At 40.6% G+C, this 26,370-nt stretch overlaps 1 protein-coding gene and 1 long non-coding RNA gene across 2 annotated transcripts in view; one reads left to right on the plus strand and one right to left on the minus strand.

The window, feature by feature from the left end:
• The window catches only part of CA8 (carbonic anhydrase 8), a 50,266-nt gene extending 46,190 nt beyond the window's left edge, over window positions 1-4,076 (minus strand). Inside the window, exons 1-2 of the mRNA XM_079299735.1 lie at window positions 3,807-4,076; window positions 3,373-3,564 (exon numbers count right to left, since the gene is read on the minus strand). Of these exons, the coding sequence (XP_079155861.1) occupies window positions 3,373-3,564; window positions 3,807-3,885 (271 nt within the window). The 5' untranslated portion in view covers window positions 3,886-4,076. The remainder of the gene's footprint in view (window positions 1-3,372; window positions 3,565-3,806) is intronic.
• Window positions 4,077-12,703: 8,627 nt separating this feature from the next.
• LOC306800045 lies at window positions 12,704-23,502 on the plus strand. Its single transcript, XR_013773747.1, has 3 exons — window positions 12,704-12,806; window positions 20,450-20,545; window positions 21,238-23,502. It is a non-coding gene; the product is annotated as an uncharacterized lncRNA (long non-coding RNA).
• The last annotated feature ends 2,868 nt before the right edge of the window (window positions 23,503-26,370 follow it).

Consider the following 26,370-nt stretch of genomic DNA (forward strand, 5'->3'; position numbering starts at 1 on the left):
CTAAACAGGTGGCAGGGCCTCTGAATTGAACTGGGAGGTAACCTCCAAGTCCAAATGTTTAACCTCCATCATCTGTATTTACTATGGGTCACAGAAAATGGATAGAAGACTTTTGATTGCAAATATTTTGCTAGGTAAAGGTGTTCAGTCATATACCACCTGTCACGCTTTTGAGATATTGAACAACTCCATACAAAAATATAATCAAACCTACAGTCCAGAGAAAAAAGAGCATACCTCATTTACTTAAAAACAGCTTCTAGGCAGCCATGGGTTTTCCTTACCTCAGTTTTTTAAACATCTGGAATTTCTTAAAAGCATCTGCCCACAATCACAACACATGCACAAAAAATGTATACAGTCAGTACTTTCACATTTATAGAGACTTCCACCAGAAGTAGTAAAAGCAAGCAACAGTGAGGCCAAATCTGCTATGGAATTAATCAAGGAAAACATTTTACCCAGGGATTTCTGAATCTGCTTTAGATCAAATATTACACCACAAACTGGAAGCACCTTCCTACTAAAATCATTGAATATTGGCTTCTAGGAAGGGCTGAGTTTTATTTAAGGGCATTCACAGTCCTCCCCAGAATCCTATAAATTGTACCTTACATTTCATAGATTTGGAATTAATCTTTTACAATCTCTGATAATTTATAATCTCTGACAATCTCTGATAAGGATTATTTAACTGCATGAAACATAGCCTTAGGGAATTAGTTCCACAATATATAGCTATTTTGACACACAAACTGTACCACCTGAGCCTGGAACACAAGAGGTAGTGTAATGCTAAAACATAAGTTAGCAATTGAATCATATTACAACTGTACAAACATAAAACAAAAGGTATGGAACTGTAAAAAAACCTAAAAAAAAGAACAATTATGGTTTTCATAAGCAATTACACTGGAAGAAAAAAAATTAAAATATTCCAATTAATCCTCCTTTAATAATTCTTCACATCTAATCTAATAGCCATTAGAGTTTCTAAAATGAAATGTCCTAAATGTAGTTATGATTCAGATTTGCTTCTTAACCTTGTTTTATTTATATTCTGTCTATACCTATATACCCTAGAGGGAAAACCTACAAATCTGTTGAACACTCAGGGAAACAACCAATTGAAGTATTTAAGAAAACTCAACAAATAAAAAGAATCCTGATACTTAATTAGTGCTCAATTAGGGCAATATTATAATTACAATAATAATAATAATTAATAATAATTATAATCTCAATTGACATTAAAAGGAAAATTGAGCCTTTTTTTCTGTTTTAAAACATTGCTCTGAGAAAAACTGTAGCTAGAGAAAATGTTCTTTATATGATGTAGTTCTGGATCTCCAAGAGTTTCAAAGAGTTTATTGCCAAGGCTACAGTTAGGACACTGATCCCATGATGAAACTATTTTATAGTTGGTCATGGTTCTTCCACCTAATGCACAACACATATTCCACCACCAAAATGAAAGCAGCTGTGAAAATGTTTGCAATTAAATAATGAGAAGGATTTGGGAATTCCATATGGACTGTGTGTCTTGAATTAAAGGATAAAAACATCCACCAGTAATGACAAATTTATTTTTAATATGTATCTTAATCAGTTTACTTTTTTCCATAAAGAACTTTTTCTTTGACTGTTAACATTACAGTAGATGAGGATCTCTTGCACATTAATCGGACAGAGTTTCAAAAGCATTCAGTGCTCAATAATGCCCAACAAAATAATCTGGCTAAAGTGAGGAAAAGAAACTGCAGGAGGTTCTGAAATCCCTGAAAAATGTCCACAATACTGGGTCAGGTTCAAACACAGCTTATTAACTATTTTATGCTCATGGTAAGTTTAATAAATGCTGTCTTCTCCCTCCCAAATTATTCCCAGTTTACAAATGGAAAATGGGAAATTATGTAACACTAAAACTAAGGAAAAGCTGAAACTAAACCAAGATTTCCTAAATCATAATTCCATACTTCAGTCATAAACCTTTTCTCTGTTTCACATTTTCTTAAAATTCAGGACTCATCCATGTGGCATCACATTGCAATCAACTATAAAAGAAGTCTTTCCTTTTTTCTAATTCTCTTAATGTTTTTGCAAAGGCATTTAGGTGTGTTGGTCCCATCTTATTAATTATCACTACTAAGTTAGAAACTGCCCTTGAGAAAGGCAAGATGGAAGGAGTTGCACTTTGGCATGCAAATTATGAGGTCACTCGTGGTCACTCTCCCTTCCTCCACAGGAGAATTCGAGAATTCCTGATCCCACGGGGAGAACCTTATCCCTTGGGAAAAAACCTCTGCTTCTGATGAAGGCATTAAAACTGACTTCTTTTATTGAAAATCTGCAAATTCCATGGAAAGAAACGATCTGTGTTGCAAAAATACATGGAAATAATCATAGAAAGGAAATTATAAAGGAAAGCATCATTATTAAAATAACAAACCTTCCTTTTTAAAAAACTGTGTAAAACTGAATTGACTCCCTCACTTAACACAGCTGTAGTTCCCAGTACTACTGAGTTCTCAGAAGGAAACAAAAGTTGGAATATGTCATGGTTTAACAATGTTCAGCTGTTTAAATGCCCCCAAAGGGCTGTTACCAGCTAATATTGGTTGGAATAATATGGAGGCTCTTTCAAACACATGGTAAGAACTACTGCAGTGCTGGAAAGCAAAATGGAATTTTTTCCTCCCAACTTTGTCGCCTTCATACAGAATATTTTACCCAGATGAAGAGTCTGCACAAGTTATTGCAGACTTCACTTATGCTGGAATTGTTTCTTTTATTATTCTCTTCTAAATCATATTTGATGAGTGACATCAAAAATGTCATACTTTAAGAAATGAGGACTGCCTTCTACTTGGTCCTTCCTCATCAATACTGTGAGCATGTATAACTGGTGTATCCATCTTAAGCTGTCCAATTCTGTACTTAGTATTTAGAACCCACTCAAATTAATGGGAAAAGAATACTTCTATCTTACATGGTCTTTGAACCATGAACAAATCTTGCCAGCTGTACAGAACAGTTTGGCACTACACTGTCTTAGCTATAGTCTCTACTGCTTCTGAGTGCAGACAGCTGTAAATGCCACTGAATTGGATACCACCAACACAAGAGGAAATTCTGGACATGCTTCGAAACAATCTCACTGACCATCAAAATCTGCAACTCCCATTGCAACACTTGCTCCTCTTCCTACCAAAGTCAACATCAACACTCTCACCGGGCATAGTCCACGCTGAATGGGCACAACTGCTCGCTGCTGGGAAAAGCTGCTTTTCTTACCCTCCAGGACATGAGTACAGTGAGTCTTCAGGCAACACAAGCTTTAGCCGGGAAAATCGAGGCCGTGTTTCAGCATACCTGATTTTGACTTCAGGGCAATCTGAATCGAATGCCCGTCGTTGATCACTTCACAGTCACGACACACCACGTAGTTCGGTGACAAACGCACTTCCAGGAGCGATGGGTCATATTTAGCTTCTCTTGAGTTCAAGTTGATGGGCGACTGGTACTCCCCGTTAGCATCGGGGAAAATCAGCCCCCACTCCACTCCTGAGGCACAAGGAAAGAGAGGTTACGGGGGGACCCGGCAGACCCTGTCTGGCCAGAGAAGGAAGGGGCTGCTCGGCCGGACCCGGCGCCGCCGCCCCGCGCTGCCCTCCCGCCGCGGGGATGGATGGAGCTGCTCGGGACGGCCAAGGAGCGAACCCCGCCACTGAAATTCCCACACCGCCTCCTCCTCCCCCGGCCGTGCACAGAAGTTTCTCCCGGCGCAGTCGCCGCCCGTTCCTCACCTTCCTCGTAGCCCCACTCCGGAGCCTCCTCCCGGCGCGGCAGGGGCTCGGCGCCCTCGATCAGGCTCCTGTCAGCCATGGGCGGGCTGTGCGGACTGCGAGCGTGTGCGGGGCGAGGCGCTGCCGGCTCCGCGCCCGGACCTCCCCCCGCCCTCCGCCCCCGCCCGCGGCTGTCGGCGAGCGCCGGGGCAGGGGCAGGGCCGGGGGCCGGGCGGCACCGACCGTGGGCCGGGCAGCACCGGGAGCCGGGCGCTGTCCCAGTGGCGCGGCGCGGCGGTGGGAGGTGAGGTGGCAGCGGGCGTGCCCGGCGGGACGCTGCTCCCCTCAGCCTCTCTCCGTGCCCGGCGGGACGCTGCTCCCCTCAGCCCCGCTCCGTGCCCGGCGGGACGCTGCTCCCCTCAATCCCCTCTCCGTGCCCGGCGGGACGCTGCTCCCCTCAGCCCGCTCCGTGCCCGGCGGGACGCTGCTCCCCTCAATCCCCTCTCCGTGCCCGGCGGGACGCTGCTCCCCTCGGCCTCCCTGCGTCTCCCTCGCTGTCCTCCGCAGGCTGCTTCCCTAGCCCGGGTGGGTGGGTGTCTCCACAGCTCCCGCTGCCCCACCAGCTGGGCACTGGCGCTCTGTACATCCAGGGACACCCAGGGAGAGCAACTTCAACAAGGCGAAGGGCAAAGCCCTGCGAGTGGGGAGGAACAACCCAGGGACAGGTGGAGGACTGCCTGACTGGAATGCAGTTTGGCATTGGGTGGACGGGTCGCACCCAGTGTGGGTCCTGGTGGGCATCAGGTCAGACATGAGCCAGCGGTGTGCCCTTGCCGCAAAGAAGGTGAAGATACCTTGGGCTGTTTTAAGCAAAGCAATTCCAGTGAGTCGAGGGAGATGATCCTGCTCCTCTGCTCAGCACTGGTGAGGACACACCCGAGGTGCTGGGTTCAAGTCTGGGCTGCTGCAGTACAGAGAGACATGAACACACTGGAGAGAGTCCAACAAATAGTCATGACTATGGTTAAGGTGCTGGACCATCTCTCCTGTGAGGAAAGGCTGAGAAAGCTGGGAATGTTCAGCTGAGAAGAGCAGGCTCAGTGGGATCTCATGGATATGTTCAAATACCCAAAGGGAAGATGCAAAGAAGATCTGCCAGGTTCTTTTCAGTGGGGCCAAGTAACAAGACCAGTGGTGATGGGCAAAAATTGAAACATGGGAGGGGTTTTTTTGAACATCAGGAGACAATCTTTACTGTGAGATTGACTAAGCCTTGGCACAGGGCTCCAGGAGCTTGGAGAGTCTTCATTTATGAAGGTATTAATCCTTGTTGTAGGCAGCCCTGCTTGAGCTGGTGATTTGGACAAGATCAGCCAGCAGTTGACCCAACATCAGCCATTCTGTGACTGTGTTTACTCCTCAATACTGAGCACTGTGTCCCTTCTGTGGAGGAATGGCAACCCTCAGTGAGGATAAGGAAGCCACTAAATAAGGAAGGGAGCCCACTTCTACCCTTAATGTCCTAAAGGAACAAATGTGGCATCAATTCCTACTGCAAATTATGCAAAAATGGGGGATTTCAGGAAAATCTCTCTCCAAGATTAAGATGTCTCAGTTCAAGGTTATGAAAGAACTCTTCATTCTCCTTTGAAAACAGCCGTGTATGGAACTAGAGAATATTCATTCTGTCAGGGGAGAAAAGGACAGAAGGGACCTCTGTTATAGAGATCTCTTCTAGGCAGTGGCCCAAAAAACTTGCATCAGTGACAGGAAGGGAAACTGGAACATAGTACTGACAGTCTGCAATCCCTGACAGCAGTAAGAAAAGGTAACAGAGGCAGTCAAATAGCATTGCTATAATAGTAAGATGTGTCCTTTCCTTACCCCCCTAGTCCACTTAAAGACAGTGACCAGACCTCCCCGAATTCTGTATCCCAAGATGATAGCACCTTGATCCTTTGCTGTTGATCCAGAAGGTTTGAACTTAGTGTGGAGCTCATCATGCTTCAGTGATCCCCAACTCAGCAGCAGTACCTGTGATTCCTGTGCAGCACTGACAGGGGAGCAGAAATCACCATCAGTGTGAGTGAGATGAAAAGAAAAGGACTGAGATGAAACTCCTTAATGAAGCAAGAGAGCACAGGTTCATGAGCTGCATGCAATGTGAAAAGAAAATAGGGCAAAAGAAGTAGGTTTTACCAGGTTGGGTTTTTCAAGAGCAGAGAAGAAACACATATTTCCTTCTGCAGTACCATATTGCCCAAATTACAACATGGTGTAGTTTACTGAGGAAAAAAAAACCCAAACAGACATTTTTCATATATTGAGCATCTGACATCAGTACAAATAGAAAACTTGGATATTCTTAACATGCATTTTAGCTGCATGAGGTATCATGTTGTATATGCATAGTCATCACCCATAGCCAACTGGCTTTATTAAGTTAAGTTTTATCATCTACTCACTTCCAAAACACACACCAGCTGCTTCTATTAATGTAGATTCCTTTGAATCATTGTTCAACCACATGGGGAAGAAAACAAACATTACCCTAAATCAGGGTAATGAACATCAGTTCTGGTCCTTCTGACTGGAATTTTTTCTTGTTCAAAAGGAGTATTGTATTTTGGAAATGAACCAAAGTAGGAGGCTGGGTTCATTCCCTTAGTTCTTGAAATATGGGATTTCATTCATTCATGCTCTCTATTAAGTCCTTTCCTGCAGTAACCTTCCTGTGGGATGTCTGTTGTAGAATTTCATGCTTACGAGGGGCAACTTTATCAGACCTGTGAGTTCCTGTCTTGCAATAAATTCTTTTCATAGCTTTGCCATATATTTGTTGCCCTTCCTTTTAACCTTTCAATCCTTTCCATATCCCTCTGCAAAATTGGGCATAGCAGGTAAATCCTTATTGAATAATTGACATTTCTTTATTCCCATATGTCTGCTGAGTAGTTTTTGTGCAAATATCCTGTTTCTTCCTCAGTATCTGCTAGGCACAGTATGATCTAATCAACAGATTAGATTCCACTGAAGATTCCTGGGACTTCTTTAATGGTGAAGTATGTAAGCAACAAAGGAGTTCACTTCTCCACAAGGAAATGGAGCATAGGACTGAGTCCTCACATTAAACTCCAATCACAAATGCAGATATTGACCTTACCAATCTCTGCACAAACCAACTTATTCGTTTATGGACCCAGCTTCAAGTAAAAGGGCTGAGACAATCAGATGAAGATGGTGGCATGATCTAAGATTTGTTCAAGACCAGTGGGATTTGATCTCCTTTAATGATGTAGGCAAATGTAAAATTGTTTGGTGTAGAAGCTCCCAATAGTTCAATTTACAATAAAAAGATGTTTGATATACAACTGTAATACATATAAATGCAGTCTTTATTCTGTAAAAATGCATTGCCTGTGATGTTTGCTACATTGGCTCAACACACTGAAAAATCTATAGATAGGTATAGTTATGGCCCCCAAGCTAATATTAAATTGCTGAGCAAAAAGTAGGAGAAGCTCAGCCAACACAACCTTCATAAGTGACATAACACCTCATCAACAGAAGCAGGAGCAGGACATCTCTCTCCTGAATCCAGGTTCACCCTTTGATTCTGTGGAACATGCTGACTTCTTGTTTAACTGGAATTAATGATAACATCCTTTGATAGTACCAGGAATAAAAAGCTCAGGCACAGATCCAGGGCTTAATAGTTCCTCTTTGAACTCACACAACAGTAGCTCAGAAGCAGTGTAATCTCTGACATTCCTTTTGTCAGACAAGAAATGGCATTTTGAAACATGGTTAGTATAATACTTAATCCTGGTGAAATCCCAAGCAACTATTGCTCTGTTTTCTATATCTAGATATACTTTTTTGTTCTACATCATTTTTCTTTTCAGAAGATGATATATCTTCCCCAAACACCTTGAAACGTATATACTGGTAAAACTGGGCCTGAACCAATATTCTCCATCCAAATGCTGAAAATTTTGTATTTGACAATTGTCATTAATGACTAGCAACATTTTTTTAAGAAGTTACATGTCCACAGCTTTACTTACTGCTTTCACCACTCTGAAAATGGAGATTCCAGAGCAGATTACTAAGAAATCTGTGGGGAAAAAGAAAATCAGAATTACATACAAGTTATTTTAGACTATACATTCCTACCTGTATGATTCTTTGCAGCCACAGAGCTGACAGTCATTTTCTTGGTGCAAGCAATGAGAAATTCAGAATCTGAGATGATAATTTTTCCTGTATTATCCACTTTTTTCTTTTTTACGTTGTTGCCAATAGAGTAGTTGAGGGCATGCAGGGTTTAATATTTTGATAAGGAGGGAATTGTTCGATGGAATATTAGAGCATTCCATTTGAGGTGATTTAGAGTCTGTTTGTGTTTTTGCACTCTGTTCTTGCCAGGGTGTCCTGAAAGAAAAGGCAATGTCCATACAGCAAGACAGACAGCTGAAGGGACCTGGAGCATCTAGTTTTTCCAGTGAATAGGACTTCCTATTTTTCTTCCTGTGTTGACTATGAGGTTGACCAGCAAACATCTCCCACGTGGTCTTGTTTCTATCTTTATTTCTTGCCAGTTTATGTTCTCAAATAAGATTGATTCTTTTCCAAGTTTAGAAGTGCAAGCACAGAATTTCTTTTTTTTTTTTTTTTTTAAGCACAAGTTCATACCAATATTGAAAATAGCTTGTTTTAAAAGGATGTTTTAAAAGGAACTAGTTAATTATTAGGAATAATATTCCAGTATTTCTGGAATAATATTATTTGCCTATTTTTATTTTCTTCATCTGCAGTAATGTGTTACAGAATGGAAAATTTGGTTGGGTATTTCAAACAGTCCAAGATGAAAAGGTAAAGGGAGACCATTTCAAAAAAAGGGGCCATTTATAGCAAAAATAAACCATTCACAGTGAAAGACACTGTATCTTTGCAATTCAGGTTTACATTGGCAAATGCCATCCTGCAAACATTGCAAAAATATCTCAGCAGAATCCCAATTTCCTCTTACATCTACACCAAAGGGTGGTTTCCATGGCCTTGTGTGTTTTTATAGTCTGTAAGTGCAAATTTGTGCTTCCTAGTCTTGGCAGCTAATAGGACAGCAGGATGGCCCTAAATACACTTCACATGTTCCACTTTACAACGTGCATGGTTTGGGTGGGGAATTCAAAGATCAACATATTGATCTGCAAGTGTGTACAGATGTTTTTCTACAGTACAGTTATAAACCTTTTACATGCACAAGAGATGAGGGAAAAATGGGAGCAAATCACAAACCTATGGGCATAATTGGTGTGTATTATCTCAGTGTTCAAAAGTACAAAACAGGACTATTACAGCTGCCCATGAGAATTTAGACATGCAGCTTGAGGACACTAAAGCTACAGGGGGATAGTGGCAAGCTTTTTAAAGAAAACACAAGTAAGAGGAAGCCATTTTTAAGGACTGAATAAACTACCATCAAAAGGGTACAGAAGAAATAATAATTAAGTACATTTTTTTTAAGCCACACTAAAAATTTAGAGAGTAATCTATGTGGTCTCCTGCAGCTTTTCCTTCCCCAGAAGGGTGGAATCCTGGGAAAAAATGTGTAAAGAATTACCAAAAATGGTAGGGACAACAGGAATTGCTGATGAAGTAAAGTAAGCACAAAAGTAAAGTGAATTCCTGAAGACAACAGAAGACTAGAAGGGAAGTGAGATTTTTTCCTGTTACTGGGCTAAAAGGAAAAGGCAGTTAAAGGATGAAATAAGATGTCTCTGAAACACAGAATGCAAATAATTGAATGCAGATAATCAAGGGCCCTGACATGGCAAAACTCCTATTTCTTTATTTCTTTAGGAAAGAAGCAAAACTAATGATACACCCAGATGCAAATTAAAGGAAGAAGATGAGAAGCTCAGGGGGGAAATTTGCAGTAAGAAGATGATAAATATGTATTTACCTAGCTGTAATAATTTCAGATCTTTAATATTATATGAGATTCTTGAAGGATTATGAATTTCATCTAATAGCTATTGAAAAGGAGTGGCTCTTTGTCAGTGGAACTGATAGATGTTAAATCCACCACTTGCAAATTAAATGTTTCAAAGGGAAGCACTGAATCAAGGAAAGATCTAATACCTTCTACAGTTTAAAATAAAAGGAGAGGATGAACTAAATAATGGGCCTGATCATTTTTTCACTAGAAGAGCACAAGCAGGTGTTGGCTTACAGGTGTTGGCTTTTCAGCTGGGAAGCTTGTGAGAAAGAGGAAGCACTGATTAGCATGAAGTGGCAAGGAGATAACAACATATTTAAGGATGGTGAAAAGAGTGTCAGTTCATCATTCATTCTATTAAGTTTCGCTTACCAATGTGCCAACATCCATAGCTGGTAAAGTGCTCGTGTGCCCTGTTCTGGAAAAGCTGTGAAATCATACATTCAGAGTGCAATCTGTCTTTCTATATCACAAGCTATTACCTTTCACACAATTGCTCATGTATTAAGTTAATTATTTGGCTATCAATAAATAATAACTTGCGTTTAGCCACAGCACATTTTTCAGAAATGCCTGACCTGAAGACGTCAAGACATGAAGAACTCATTACTTTGAGAGCTCGTTCCAGTGGTTAATCTCTTTCAGTGTTAACTAGTGGGTATTCAATTCTAATTTGAATTTTTCTGGCTTTAACTTTCAGTTCATGTTATGCATGTTTGCCTTGACAGGAGAGACTTTACTGCTTTGTGTTTTCTCTCTAATGTAGTCACCTGTGTCAGTCCTTTTTTCTGCACATTTTCCCATTTTTCACATTAAAAATACGGACACTGGAATTCTCCCATGTAGCTCTTGTTTCACCTCTAGGTGCACACTTATTTCTTTTTTATCTGCACATTTAGGACTCACATTAGATTTTTTTGTTTTCTATTGAATCAAATATTGGCTCTCGTTTGCTGCAATTTAGTATAAACATTAAATCCTCTTTGTGAGTCAGGGTATCCAGGAGCCAGTCTACAGAATGTGGACAGAGTGCATTATAACTTTGCATTATGCTGACCTAAAATGCCATTCATTTGAATGAGCCCTAGTGTTCCTTTTTAATAATTTATTTTAACAAATTATATGCCTCAACAAATCTGTAATCTCATTATAGATTTCTTTGACAAGGCACACTTCTGGTAAAACTACTGTCACTAGCATTAGTCCTCTACACAAAGTTTTTGTGACAGTAGTCCCATATTTCTTGAGTTTTCTTGCTACTTTTTCAAAATAGAGTAATTACCTAAATTATCTCATTTCTCTCTTTTTTTTTTTTTTTTAATTTAATAGTTACATAATGTTAACATTATTTATGTCTTATAACATTTTCCTGTATTTGTTAAAATTTTACAGAACAGATTGAGGATCTGTGCAGCCAGGTCTTGTAAAAAATCCAGGGTTCTGCAAGAACCAGGTAAGTGCCTATCCAAGTACATACATTTAAATCAGATTTTAACCTTATGTTATTGCACAGTACCACTTAGCTATTAATAAAATGCAAAATTCTTTAACCGCACATGATGTAAGCAAGTCACACTCCTCCCCAAAAAAAAACCCCTAAAATATTCATGAATATTTTATCTCTTTATCACCATCAAAAAATGTAGTGTCAGCGAGTAATGACAAATTTGTATGAAACCTGGTTGATGATTTTTCCTGAAGTGTGCATCAATATTTTTATAGCCTGACATTTCTACTACATAAAAATATTTGTTTAGTCTTTTTCTACTTATTTCTACTCATTCTTTTTCTATTCACCAGTGAATCAGCACCAGATTCCAAGTAGTATTGCTCTATTTTTGGTTACAGAGATGTGTCACATTTTATACAGAGTAAAGAGCTCCCTGTTTCATTGACATTTTTCTACCTTTTTCCTTTTAAGTCATGCTGCTTGTAATCTTAGTGACAGATAACAAACCGTGTGATTTCAATGTATATACAGCAGGAAACAAAAGATATGGAAAGCAGTTTGCAGTTTCAAAGTCCAGTGGCCAATTGCAGATAATAATTATGAAGGAGCAAGTACTTAAAAGGAGGACAGGCAGTGAATGACAGGCAATGTGTCACTGTAATGCTGCTAGAGAGGCTCTTAGCTCACATCTTCAGTGTGGCAATTCAAAACTGATCAACTGGAACCCTGGAAGAGGAGACATTTGCATTCAGATTTATATTTTTACCAATGATTAATCACATGTCATGTAGCTAACTAGGAAAAAGCAACTGATTTTGTTCTAAATCAAATGTTTTGTATAGAAACAATGAACACAGATTTCCTAAGTTAGTATTCTTCCAGGGTGATAATATCATCCAAAATAATGCAGTACTTGGCTCAGGTTAAATGTGTGATAAAAGGAACCACAGCCTCAAAAAACTGAGATCTTTCACAGACACAGAAATGTTCATATTCGGAAATTAAAAGGAACTGGTAACTTTCCAAGCCACTGAGCAACTTCAAACAACTACCATTTAATTTTTTTTTTTTTTCCTACACTGAATATGAAATATTTTCCAAAATTCTCCAGATTTCTGTGCAGTAATTTAGAGCCATGCAATGGCTTTGATACTCTATCAATGTCCTACAGTGCATCTGTGTACTTCAGTTCTGTATAAAAAGGGCAAGGGGAGAAAGCATCAGAGATTTCTTCACTAAAAAGAAGAATTTGATATCAGACTTTCTATTCTTGTGATTATATTTTGTATTACATAGTCTGCACCCTCCTGTTTAAGAATCTGAAAACAGGCATTTTCTGGTTTACATTGAAACACGGGAGTCTTGAATATCTCTTCAGCTGCTTCCTAATGTTTGTTCCACAGGAAGGGAGTTAGTTCGTGGCACAGTGTGTTTTATTGTATCTGCATCAACAGAGCAGATAAGCTCAGCCTCTCTTCATCTGAAAAAGGAACAGAGGAGTAGCACCAGGAGACAGTGCAATACTTCAGGATATTGTGAAGATTTCAGGCAACAAGACAACTTTCAGGTAAGCAGAAAAGGTCCTTTACTACTTACATTCCTGTTTTGCTTCCCAAACTGCTAACTTTAGCACTGAAAAACTCTGTCTTGGGTAGTTAACATTCATTTTAGTGCTGGGTATTCCCTTCATGCAGAAGATGTCTTTTCACCTCTGTGACACGTGTGGACTGGCATCATATGGAAGGAGTCAGCAGGGCTTTTTCCTGAGAATCTGATGCTGAGATTTGGCTGCTTATGTACTTTGATTACACTACAGCTCTTTGAATAGAGACCTTATCATATGAAAGGGCTGGCTCCTCGTGAGTCCCAGCACGTTTTTTTGCTGTGGCAGATCCCTCCTTAGAATTCAGGGAGGCAGAAGATACTTTTCAGGTCATAAGCATTGGGAGTTTTCCTGGACTGTCTACACTAGCACTTAGTAGAAGGCCTGCTGCAGTAGGACTGATGGCACTAAATCAAAGCACTGACAAAGCTTCTAAAGTACAATTCTTCTCTGTGCTTCCTGTGAGCACTTTTTCTCCTACCCTCTTTAACCATCTCTGTTCAGCTTTTGGCACAGTCATTGACACGCAGCTTTGTCTAGTTGTGACTGACTTAGTAAAAGTGTAGAAATACAGGATTAAAAGCTTGTTTATCACACAACTTCTTTGCTAGCATAGGGCATCAAAGCAAGTTGTTCTGTGGCAGTGCTTTTTCAGTGTCACAGGGAAAGTGAAATCCATGCCAGACAATGCAGTGCATCAAGCTCAGGAAGCTGCAGGCGTTTTTTCTTGTAAACTCCTTTCACAGTTAAAATCCCAGACATTGTAAAATCCCTTCAGTGTGGTGTTTCAAATGAGGTACAAGCAAGAATGACAAAAATAAAGTGGGCATGCTTTGCTAATGAGGGCAAATTGTGCCAGCTCTTTACAAAGAATAGCGTGTTTCCACCCACATCAAACCTGATAGATGTGGAAAGAGAAGAGAAAGGGGCTATAGTGCTGTTTATTCTTTCCTGCTCACCTCACCTCTGGCATCTTGTAGAGACCATGGCTCATATTGTGTCTGATCTTGCCCTCGTTATAAAAGGACACTATTTTCTGTGGAAGTTAGATTGCCTAAGGGAAAAATGGCAGTAGTCAGATTCTCACCATACACCCAAACATAGTATGCTCTCAGAAAACATTGCTGCTGGCTTTAACAGCAATAATACAATTGACAACAATCATTTGTGGCCTTCATTAAGTTCAGGAGTCTGGCTTCTTTTTAGTGAAGAAATATTTTACAGCTACTATTCAGAATATTTATATGCATTTTCAGACAGTGCTACAGTGTATGATGAGCATCCATTTGGAGTTTCCAGTTTATAACAAATGTTGTAGTTTATATAGCATTCAACTATGACAGACATTTTTTCTAATATTAGATTTTTTTTCTTAAGTACTTTCTGTGGTAACTTAATAAATCATTCCTCATATCCTCATGTTTAAATTATATTCCCATACACACTGCATCCATCAGAGTTGATGAGAGTGCATACTCTAACTTCCAAGGAGCTGGCATCTCACACTCTCATTAGCAGAAACATATCTAGAAGATATAAATGCTTTCTAAAGATCCAAACAACACAGCTCCCTGTGACTTATTCACTTCCTGCTTTCCTTCAAAAGCAGCTGAAAGAGGCACTCTGCACCTGCCTTCTTCTTGTGCTGACATCTGTTTTTAAATGAGAAAGGAGGCAATGAATGTTAAGCTGAAGGGACTGCCTTTATTTATGATTGCAAAGATTCTCAGCTTGAAGAATGAGTTCAATTCCAGTGCCTTTCACCTTCCTTGCTACACAGGGAGACAAAGAGAGCATTCATAGACACAACACATGTGACATGGGGCAGTCCAATGGCATTAGAAAACAGTTCAGTGAAACATTAATGAATTTACAGTGATGACAGCACAACAGTGCCAGGATCTAATCTTCTCTGTGCTAAGTGGTTTTGAAAGTAACCTCAAACACAAAAAGCAGTCAGGACTAAAATCTTTCCTTTTCTGAAAAAATATAAAAACCAGTAGCCATTCCTGTGTTTGCTGTGTCACTGGTGTTTCTCCAGTACATGTAATTTCTCAGGTTCTTCTCACCAAGCTCAGATAAGACTGCAGTTTTTCCATGCATCTTATGGTTCAAATGTATTTGCCCCTAATCTCCTGTACTTCATGCTGTTTGCCTCAACAGCTGCTTGGACTGAGATACAGAAAAAACTTGCACAGAAAAATAGATGTTTTGATCTTGTCTATAGCACTGCACCTTTAATCCAACCTTCTATTCACATCCTTTTCTTCACCATTGTAGCTCCTTGCTGTCACATATCTGTGCTTACTTAAGTATTTGAATGTATGTAAGGTGTGAAGTCAGATGTCAGCAAGGATCTTGAGATGAGGAAAGATGTGAGCACTGCTGTTTACACGAGATTTTGTCCTGCCTCACTGACATTAAAACGTGATTGCCATTGACTTAAAGCATGGTGACAGAGACAGAAACCTCTGCTAAAATGTCCATTTCCAGAATCCTGAAGAGGCAGATGTTGGGCATGAGGAGATAAATGCATTTGGGAGCTTCTCTTCACAGTCCACCTAGAACAGAGGTCATACTTTAACATCCACAAAACGATTCACAAGATTAGTAATTTCATTGTAGATTTCCTTCTTAAGGACAACTGTGAGTCTGCACTTCAAGCAAAGACAAGTAGTGCCAGGTTTCTAAAATTTCTGTGTTTTTAAATATATCCCATGACATTTCTCTGAAGAAATAGGTGTTCTTCCAAATGCTATAAAGACACATATTATAAATCACATTATAAATTCCTTTCCAAGGAAAATGGATAATGGAACAAGGAAGGGAACAAAAAGAGAAATAAGAGTCTGTATGCTTTCAGGGATCTGCTAAATCTAACTGATTTCAGTTGCTTAGAGAAAGGGAGGCTGGGGTGGGAAAACATGCATTGCAGTCTGCAGTGTTCTTCAAGACTGGGGAAATAAAATGAAGTTTGCCTTCCTTTAGTGTAATATCAGTAAAACCAGGCAGTGTGGGGTGCAATGTAGACCAGCTAATTGCATAAAGACCCAAAGGTATTTATTTTGGAGAGACTGGTATAGCACAGCAAAGGACTCTGATCTGTCCCCAAGTAAGCAAGAGCAGAGGCACCTTTCACAGCAGGCAGAGTTACTTAGTAGAGCAGTAAGGGATGAGACTGTGCTCCAGATGCACTGGAGCAGTTTTCTTACAGAAAATGTGACTCTAAGGACATTGTCATGAGAGAGGAACTACAGAAGCAAGGCAGAGCAGAAGTGCATCCACAGAGGTTTATTTACTCCCCTGTCTGCTTGTCAATTGATTTCAGTGGGAGTTTTCATGTCAGCAGGGATTGCTGGGAGAAGCAAATCTATCCTCTTTCTATCAAAAATGCTATGAGAATCAGATTTACCTAAGTGTATTATATAGGATTGATTGCCTTCATTAGCCTCATTTCAGTAATATTATTAGATATAAATCACAAGACAATTTCTTATGGAATTACATTCTTATTAATATCACAACATCTTCATACTCCCACCAGTTATCATATTCATCTTTCATGTGCTGGAAATTCCAATAAACTTAGCTAACTGGACACTTATAGCATCGTTCACTCTCCCATATGTTATCTTGTTTTTATCTTACTTTCTTTTTTATTGGGTTGTTTTGGGTTATTTTTTTAGTTGTCAAATTGTATTGCAGAGCACAGAATGCTTTTCTGGTCCTTATAATCTCTCGTACATTGAAAACGCACTACAGAAAAGATCACCTAACTCAATTTGCTTTAAAATGTAAAGACTCATGAGTGGATTAATCATGAACAGAGTAAGTGGTCTAAACCAAAGTTTACTAGCAAAAGATGATGTGAAAAATAAAACACTATAGCTTTCTTCCTATGCTTGGTGTTCAAAACAAATTCTTGCTGATAATAATCATAACACTAACAGGAATTTGGGGAGAAAATAAAATTACTTTGTCTAATTCAAACCTGGGGAGAAAATTAGTTTTCCTAAACAATGAGAAAGCTGCTTTCCAAAGTGGTTTTATCTCTATGGAACTGATACAAAAGTCATGCTGTTACATACTCCTTCTCTTTAGTATGTAAAAGGCTGGGGGAGATATTTTTTCACACATATTCCCAGGCCTGCTCTATTCCCTTCGTGCTTTGTGAGATCAGCACAAAAGGTCTAGAAAGTAGGCTGGAAAAATCAGCTGCAGCTTCTCCTTGAAAGAAGGGCTCCCCAGGTGCCTCAATGCCAGCAGAGCCTGCTGCTCCCCACCAGCAGCTCTCTCCTGCTCTCCAGCAGACTGATGGACCAAGGCCCTCATGGTGACTGTGATCCCTACCTGGGGATGGGAAAGCCCAGCCTTCTGGGAATACAGCTGGTGAGGAGCACTAAAGCATCCCCCAGTTACCCCATAATCAGGTGCCAAAAGCTCCCTGGTCTCTCCCTGGATGTCAGGATCTCACATGCACTTACATCCTGCAGGTTTACACATTAATTCTTTCCAACAGAACTTCTTAGCAGCACAAGAGCTGTGCATTCAGACTGGGACATGGGGCTTCCTACAGAGCCAACACTTTCTGGTTTATTAGATAAGCCATAATTTCACAGAATGGCTGAGGTGGGAAAGTACCTCTAGAAACCAGCTAGTCAAAACCCTCTGCTCGAAGCAGGATCAGCTTAAAGCAGAATTTCAAGATCACGTCTCATTGGCTTTTGAATATCTCCAAGGATGGAGAATCCACAATCTCTCCAGGAAACCTGTGCCAGTGTTTAACCACTTTCACAGAAATTATTGTTTTTCTTATGTTTAAATGGAATTTCCTGTGGTTTATTTGCTTCATTGACTCTTGTCCTGTCATTAGGCACCAATGAAAAGATCCTGACTTCATCATTTTTAATCACTCCTCCACGTGTTTATTCAGAGTGATGAGATCCCCCTGAGCTTTCTTATTTATGGCTCAATCACCCCAATTTTATCACTACCTCAGCCTTTCCTGTTAGGGGACACACTCCAGTTCCTTAACCATTTTTTGGCCCTGCACTGGACTCTGTACAGTAGCTCAACATCTCTCTTGTCATGGACAGCCCACAACAGGACCCAGAACTCCAGGTGTGGAGCAGTACTGAGTAGAGGAGCAGGATTACCCCCTTGACCTGCTGGCAACTCTTCCTAAGGAAGCCAAGAAGGCCCTTTGTATTAACCAGCTTTTCAGCTGGTTGACCCCACAGCTTTCATGGCTACCTGCAGTTCTATGGGTTTCTTTGACTTGGCATTTCCCTTTTTTGACCTTCAAGAGGTTTTCCTCATGTCACATTTGTATAGCAGCCACTTGGTCCAGTTTTCTATCATCTGTAAACTTGCTGAGGAGGAACTCACTCCCACTGTCCAGGTATCTTACGAAGATGTTAAACACTTTTGGCCCCAGTATCAATCTCCAGTGTACACCTCTGGTGAGTGGCCTCCAGGTGAACTTTGTGTAGATGGTCACAGTCCTTTCAGCCCAGTAGTTCAGGCAATTTTCAGTCCAACTCAGTCCTGTTATCTAGTCGGTACATCACTGATTTACCAGGAAGAATGTTACAGCTACCAGTGTCAAAAACCTTTCTAAACTCAAGATAACAACATACACTGCTCCAACCATTTTGTAGTTTCTTCTTAAAGAAAAGAGTGACACTGGCTTTCTTCCAGTCTTCAGGACACTTCCCTGATGACATTTCAAGAAAGGTCTTGAAGTGACATTAGCTCCCTCAGCACTTGTGGTTGCATCTCATCAGATTGACTTGTGTTCATTCTGGCTGGTAAAGTGTTCCCTAACCTGGTCCTTCTCCAAAAATGGCACTTATTGCTTATTCCAGATGTTTCCATGTCTCCTAGGGACACATGGAGATCCCTGAGATCCTTCTTTCACTAGTAGAGACCAATAAGAAAAGAGCACTGAGTACACTGGTCTATTCTGTGCTTTCTGTCACCGGGTCACCTGCCCTGTTCAGCAGTTGGTCAACATTTCACCCAGTCTCCCTTTTGCTGCTGATATACCTGTAGAAACCTGCTTTTTTGCCCTTCATGTCTCTAGCTAGATTCAACTCCAAGTGGACTTTGGCTTTACTAACCCGATCCCTGCATGTTCAGTCAGTGTCTACATTCCTCCTGTGTCACCTAACTCTACTTCCACCTATTGAATGTTTCTTTTATACCTTTGAGCTTACTGCTCATCCATGCAGGCTTCCTCCCACCTTTGTTTTACTTCCTTCAAATGGGGATTGACAACTCTTGGCTCTGGAAGAGGTGATGTTTGAAAGTCAGTCAGCCCTCCTGAACTCCTCCTCTCTTCTGCAAGAGAGTGTCACAAAGAATTCTTCCAAGGAAGTCCCATTGTTTGCTTTCCTGATGTCCAAGGCTGTTAAATTGCTGTCTTCTCTCAGGATCCTGAATTCCATCTACTCCTGGTATTCACACTCAGGGGTCTGTGCTGAGGCCAGTCCTGTTCAATATTTTTATTGATGACATGGATGAGGAAATTGAGTCTTTCATTAGTAAATTTGCAGATGACACTAAGCTGGGAGCGTGTGTTGTTCTGTTGGAAGGGAGGAGAGCTCTGCAGAGAGACATGGAATGAGTCCAATGGGATGAAGTTTAACAAGTCCAAGTGCTGAGTCCTGCACTTTGGCCACAATAACACCCTGCAGTGTTACAGGCTGGGACAGTGTGGCTGGACAGTGCCCAGGCAGAAAGGAACCTGGGGGTCCTGGTCAACAGCTGACTGGACATGAGCCAGCAGTGTGCCCAGGTGGCCAAGAAGGCCAATGGCTCCTGGCCTGGATCAGGAATAGTGTGGCCAGCAGGAGCAGGGAGGACATTCTTGCCCTGTACTCAGCATTGGTGAGATCACACTTTGAGTGCTGTGTCCAGCTCTGTCCCCTCAGTTTAGGATGGACATTGAGACGCTTGAGCACATCCAGAGGAGACACCAAGGCTGGTGAGGGGCTTGGAACACAAATCCTGTGAGGAATGGCTGAGGGAGCTGGGGTTGTTCAGCCTGGAGAAAAGGAGACTCAGGGGTGACCTTGTCACTCTCTACAGCCTCCTGAAAGGTGGCTGTAGCCAGGTGGGGGTTGGTCTCTTTCTCCAGGCAGCAACCGACAGAATGAGAGGACACAGCCTTAAGCTGTGCCAAGGGAAATATAGGTTGGATGTTAGGAAAAAAATTTTTATGGAAAGAGTTATAAAGTACTGGAATGGTCTGCCAGGGGAGGTGGTGGAGTCAGCATCCCTGGATGTGTTTGAAAAAAGACTGGATGTGGCACTTGGTGCCATGGTTCAGTTGAGGTGTTAGGGCATGGGTTGGGCTCTATCTTGAAGGTCTCTTCCTACCTAGTGATTCAGTGATTCTGTGTTTTCCAACCAGTTCATCTTCATGTGTGAAAATCAGATCCTGCAGAGCATCTCATCTTCACCTCCTCAGCCACCTGTATCAGAAAATTTATTATTATTATTATTATTATTATTATTATTATTATTATTACTAATGCTGTAATATTATTTCCATGTTATTGTCCTTCAATGCACTCTAGATTCCCCTTGAATTTTTTGTCTAGCTGTATCCAGCCATTGCCGTAATCCAGCTGTGTGAGTGTTATTTGCCTCTTAATCAGAGATTTCAAATCAGGCTTCATCTGCTGAAGAATTCAAAGGTGAGAATTTTTCCTTTTTTCACTTCTTTTCCAAACAATTGGCAACAAACAGTAAGTCCATTTCTCAGTGCCATTGCAAAGAACGTGTGTTATGGTCAAATATATCCTATGATACTGTTAGTTTTGTAACAAAGAAATGTTTCCATCAGAAGGTGCTTATCACCAAAATTAAATAGAAATGATAAATGGCTTGCTGATATTTTTCTGTGAGCCAGTTTTTAAATGGGTCACATTGTTCTTTTCTTTGCTAGCAACCTAAAATAGAAGTTATTATATCAACAGTGGTTTGCACATAATAAAAGGCTATCTGAAATTTAGTTTGGTAATTTTTCACTTGAAAATTAAGGCTAAAATAATACCTTTATTGTAAATTATCATAGTATACTCTTTATTTTTCTATTTAAATGCTATATTCTTGGTAGTAAAAACTGCAGTTGGAGTTTTGAACAGTGAAAGTAATCTTTTGGTACTGGCAATAAGAAAAATAAATATTCATGTTGAGGGTATAGCATTATTGAGACTTCTTTTCCCTTCACGGGCCAAATTCTCTGCTGGCATATTTGATGCAATTCCCCAAACTCCACTGGGACTTCACCAATTTTTGTTTCAGAGAACACAGGATATTTTTCATTATTGTTATAATTTTTTTTTAAATAAGGATAAAAATTAAATAGAAGCACTTTCTTTCACAGATTTTGGATTTGAGGGGCTCTTTATGAACATCAAGCTGTGGTCCATTTCTCTCTGGAGTATCGTGCAGCAGCAACTCTTCAACACCAGGGGAAGTATGAGCTATCCACAGACACCAGTAAATAAACAGGCACATGCAGGCCACTCAAGGTATACAGAGCCATCTAAGAGTCATCAGCAATTGCAGGGAAGGAGTTTTTTATGCTCACTGTGGAACACTTGAGAAAAGGGAAATTCAGGTGTGCACAGGGTGCAAGTTGTTCAGCCCAGCTCAGATTTGTGCACCACGTCAGTGCTGGGGAGGATTGTACTCAGCCAATGCCACGTGAGGCTGTAGAGAATTCCTTCTCAGAGAATGGATTTCCTCACCACTGTGTAAGCAGCTTCTGTTCCCAGTCAGCCCTCAGTTCAGGATTAAAGGGCAACTCAGGGCTCCACTTTGGTGGCTGAAGTTAAAGTAAGGCTAAACTGGTCAAAGCCATTTGCAGCAATGAAAAGAATAATGAGGGAAAATAAAGAGGTCTTTCCACCACATGCTGAGAAGAGAGGAAGTGCAGGAGAAAACAGACTCAAGTACAAGGTCCTGAGTATTCCTGGCACCATATGTTAGGATTTGGGATTCTTCAGAGAGGTGAACTTCACTTGCACTGAGATCAATGAAAACCTGCGCATTCAATCTGTTTCTCATAAAAAAATAACTCAGAGTCTCTCCAGTGTGCAAGTCAGAACTGTCTGAAAGTCACAGGGAAATGAAGGGCTGAAAGGCTAAGAGTTTTGTGCTTCTTTTTCTTTTTATATACTTTTTATTCCCACAGATCCTATGGGAAGCATAGGACTTCAGCATAGGGACAGCCAAAAAGATTCAGGGCTGTTAAAATAGTAGCTTGTTTAAATCCCAAGATAAACTAGTTGTGCTAAATTAATCTATGAACCCTCACATCAGATCTAGAGCCTCTGAGCAGTACAGATATTTTGAGATGATCTAATTGTGGTTGGAGAGAAGAGAGAGTGTGGGCACGAGTAACACTGTGCTGTGTGCCGCAGTGGGGTTAGCACACAGCACAGTGCAAAAATCTGACATGGGCAACACAGCCAGGACACCAGGGAGCAAAGATATCTAGGCATTTCTGAAAATTAGTTGCTGGAATGATCACAGAGTAGCAGATTTGAAATACTTGCTAGGAAACTGAGGAAGATGTGTAAAGAAAAATGGTGAGCTTTAGGAAGTGGTGGTGGGACTGGAAAGAGCAGGGAAGGGTACTGTTGCCAACTAATAGATTAATAGACAGGAATTGTCTCTGGTGGGAGTTTTTCCAGCTTTCCAACAGGAATCAGAGGCACCCTGGGTGGCTTTGTTTTCTAAACTCAGGCAGGACCAGTTAAAAGCAGTGTCTCTCACCAAAGTGAATTAAAGGATACAAGTACTGCCATCTCTAACGTCTGTTGGGAGTCAGGGGACAGCATTTGACAGGTGAAGGCTGGCCAGAGTACTGAAGGAGATGAGCATTTGGGGAACACCAGGATTGTTCTGGACAATGCTCTTTTATGAGTCTGGTGCTGTCAGATGCTGTGGGGTTGGGAGCACTTAATCCATCCCCACTCACACCCAGCCTAACACAGCACCACAAAACACTGGAAACCATCCAGGAATTGCCAATATAATCACTCACACCAAACAAGAAGGCAACAGAGAAGAATTCTAATGTACTATTGGGAAATGTGGAATATGTAGTATATTGCTATATCCACCCTCACTGGGTGGATGACATTTAAACACTGAAATTAATGTTTTTCAGAAATTCTGGACAACAGTTTTGTTTTTACCCCTCTGCACAAATGGTGGAAAACATTTTTTTTAAAAACTGCACTGCAGACAGAAAACAAAATGAATAATGATTTTGCAGTTTCTGACTCCTTCAAGATGTGATTGATCATTACATTGTCATAGGTCAACCTCTGCCACAGAAAACTCCAGATAATCTTCAGTTGCATTTCCTAAACCATTAATAGGATAGACAAGGCTAAGATAACAATGCACAATTTATTTTCCAAAAGCAGCTGACAGGAGGAAATGGATACCAAATGAATTAACTCATTAGAACAGTACGGCACATTTGGAAATTCAAAACAGACTGCCTGGAATGATTTCAATCTACCACGAGGTTAATGTCAGTCCCTTGCTTAGGCGTGTCAGTGTTGTAAACTAGTGATCCTGTTTTAGAAAGGTTGATGTGTGCACACCCTGGGACTTGTGCCTTAGGGTGGCCTGGACTCAATTGATTGCATGACTTGAAAATCACCTACTGTGTCCCTCACAGGTTGCACAGTATGGACTTACAAAAAACTACACAGACATACCAACACTTTTTAATATAAACAAAAAGTATTTGTTAGCTTGTTGAGAATCATTATTAAAAATAGCAGGTATCTTACAGGCTGTAAATACGTTCTGTTTTTAAGGAACTGTATCTATATGCAGAGCAAAAACTTGGCAGTTGTCTCAAGGGAGCAAAGTTTGTCTCATGCCTGATTTATAACCAGCTGAGAATTTCTCAGAAATTGGGTTTTAACATTTGTCAGCCACAAGTTGTCAAGCAAGCCTATTTTCTCCTGGTAAGCTCCCACCTGTGTCTGCTTCATAGTTACAGCTGTATATTTTTAGAAAATTGTGGACTTTTATTCAGCATACTGGACTCCATTACAGCACTGCTAAGGTAATATCTACATTTATAGCTGTCATTAATATGGTATTTAAGAGCTTTAGTTGCTTTTTCTCCTTCACAGGGTAATAAGCCATAATTAAAGGAGTCAGGGGCTGTATTACAGAAACGTTTCCCACCCCATGTGTAGCATAAAGATTGCTTTGCAAAGAGACAACTGGGAGCCAAAGCAGTTCAGAGTATTTCCTCATTCATGTCAATAGCACAATGGCAATTGTCATTAAAAGAACAACATAATAACACAGTCACTTGTTCAACCATTGTATCTTGTTCAATCATTGTATCTGAAAATGGCTTAAATTTGATTAGTGTGTGTAGATAATGGGGACTAGACAACAGCATAGAATGGTCCTGTTGATTTATATCTGAAGAGTCCACGCACATGATTTACCAGCAGCAGCTGTAAAAAGCTCTTTGCTTTCCTTTCAGTGCAGAAATCACTTGGAACAAGGGTCATCCCAAAACAAAAGCAATTCAAGCAGCCTATCTGAGGAAGGAAGGAGGGAAGGAAGGAAGGAAGGAGACTTATTTCATCTTCTGCACTGGGGATCGTTTTTACATCACCCCAGATTATGCAATATACCGTGGCAAGGACTGTGAAGCATGAGTTCATCGAGAAAGGGCACTTTCATTAGTGCTGCTGCAGTGTCTGCTCTCAGATGTCTGAGGTGGAAAGGTCACAGCCACAGACTTCACAGCACCACTATCTGCCCTGTCTACACCCACCTCTGGTTATCCAGAGCTGTGAGGAAGGGAGGTTAAATGCTTTCATATGAGGTGTGTGTTTATCCTGATGGCATACAAAGAAGAATCCTGTTAAATTAAGCAGCTCCCTTCTTAAGAATGGCAATTACTGTGAAGCACAGATTAAAGTAAGATTCCATGAATTAGTGATCTGATTCATTTGTCTGTGATGTTTTACAATGTGTAGTGTCAAACACTATATAATGTCAATGACAAGAGAGCACATGAAGATTTATGATGTGTAATGACGTGAAATGTCTTTGGTGCTCCAACTCTGGCTCCTTTGTTTGCATGTAAACCATAAGATTTTTTCTCATTAAAAAAAAAAAAAGGAAAAAAAAAAAAAGGGTCAGCTGTACTGGAATGAGGTAGAAGTACAAAGGTAAGGGCAGGATTACTTCAGATCAGGGGATTACTTCATATGGTCACAACCCTTCTTTTCCTTGAGTTTCTAGATTTAGTATGATTTTCCAGTAATCTTCAGAGAAGTGTTGAAAGTACTGTATAGTCTTTGTCCTTTGACTGAATTACCCACATACATGTGCACAGACACACATACACACACACACACACACACAGAGACACTCTTGACCCCTTTCATTATGCACCAAAAGGCTTTAGTGGCTCCAAGACACAGCACTCCAGAAATCAAACATGTTGGTATTTTATGGAAGCTACGTTGCAAATTCTTGCAGAACAGATGTGTGATTCCAATTCATGCAACCTGCCAGCTCTGTGAATTGAGGGTCTGAATCAGATATAGTTCTTTTATTTTGTCTGGCTTAAAACAGCTCTCTGAGATCAACTTCATCCATGCAATTGTCCCAAAGAGAATTGCTAGATTTAGCTGACAGATGCAAAAAATCTCATGTTGTCACAGAATTCCCCAGTGTCTACTCAGCACCAGATGTCAAAGAATGCAAATCTACAGCTGGGCCTGGTGTTCTTTTGTAGTCCAAATTCCCTCCCAGCTGTTGTTTTCCACTCCCATGTACATAGAGTTGAATTTTCAGAAGCAGGAGATAGACACTTATGGCTTCCTATATTGATATGAATATACTATGGTTTTTATTTACCTGGAAAACACATTTTTTTTGTTGAATAATGGTGTATTTGTGAGGGTATGTTTGAGTATGCTTACCTGTCACTACTGAGAACAACCTTACTCCTCTTATAAATGCAATCTCTTCTCAGGAAGTTCTCTGGAACTGGAGTTGCCTTTCCAAGTACCTATTTAGAGGTACAGAATAGGATTTTCTCCCTTGCATAGGCTCCTGGGCACCATGGAAATAATAAGCATGACCACAGTAATACAAAACAAAAGACCTAAAGTCATAAGGAATTGCAGAGCAGTGTTTATTCAGTTACCTGTGGGTCCTTTGCTGGCTATCCTTTTTATCCCTCAGGAGAGGAAGTTTTAGCCTGGGACTAAAATGACTGGTTCTAAATTTTGTTCTCTCTCTTGTAGATATTACCAACCTGCACAGCTTTTGAAATATTGTCAGACAGTAATATGTCTGCAAGAGCTGAACTGATTTTTCCTTTTTTTTTTTTCCCTACTTAAATCAGGGGAAAATTTGAAATAGCAGGTAGGGGTGACTACAGCAGTATGTACATTAGTTTTCCTGAACTTCCTGTAAATGAATTCAGAGATTCCGAATTGCTAAGGTT

This window comes from Erithacus rubecula (genome assembly GCF_903797595.1).
Source record: "Erithacus rubecula genome assembly, chromosome: 3".
Classification (NCBI taxonomy): Eukaryota; Metazoa; Chordata; class Aves; order Passeriformes; family Muscicapidae; genus Erithacus; species Erithacus rubecula.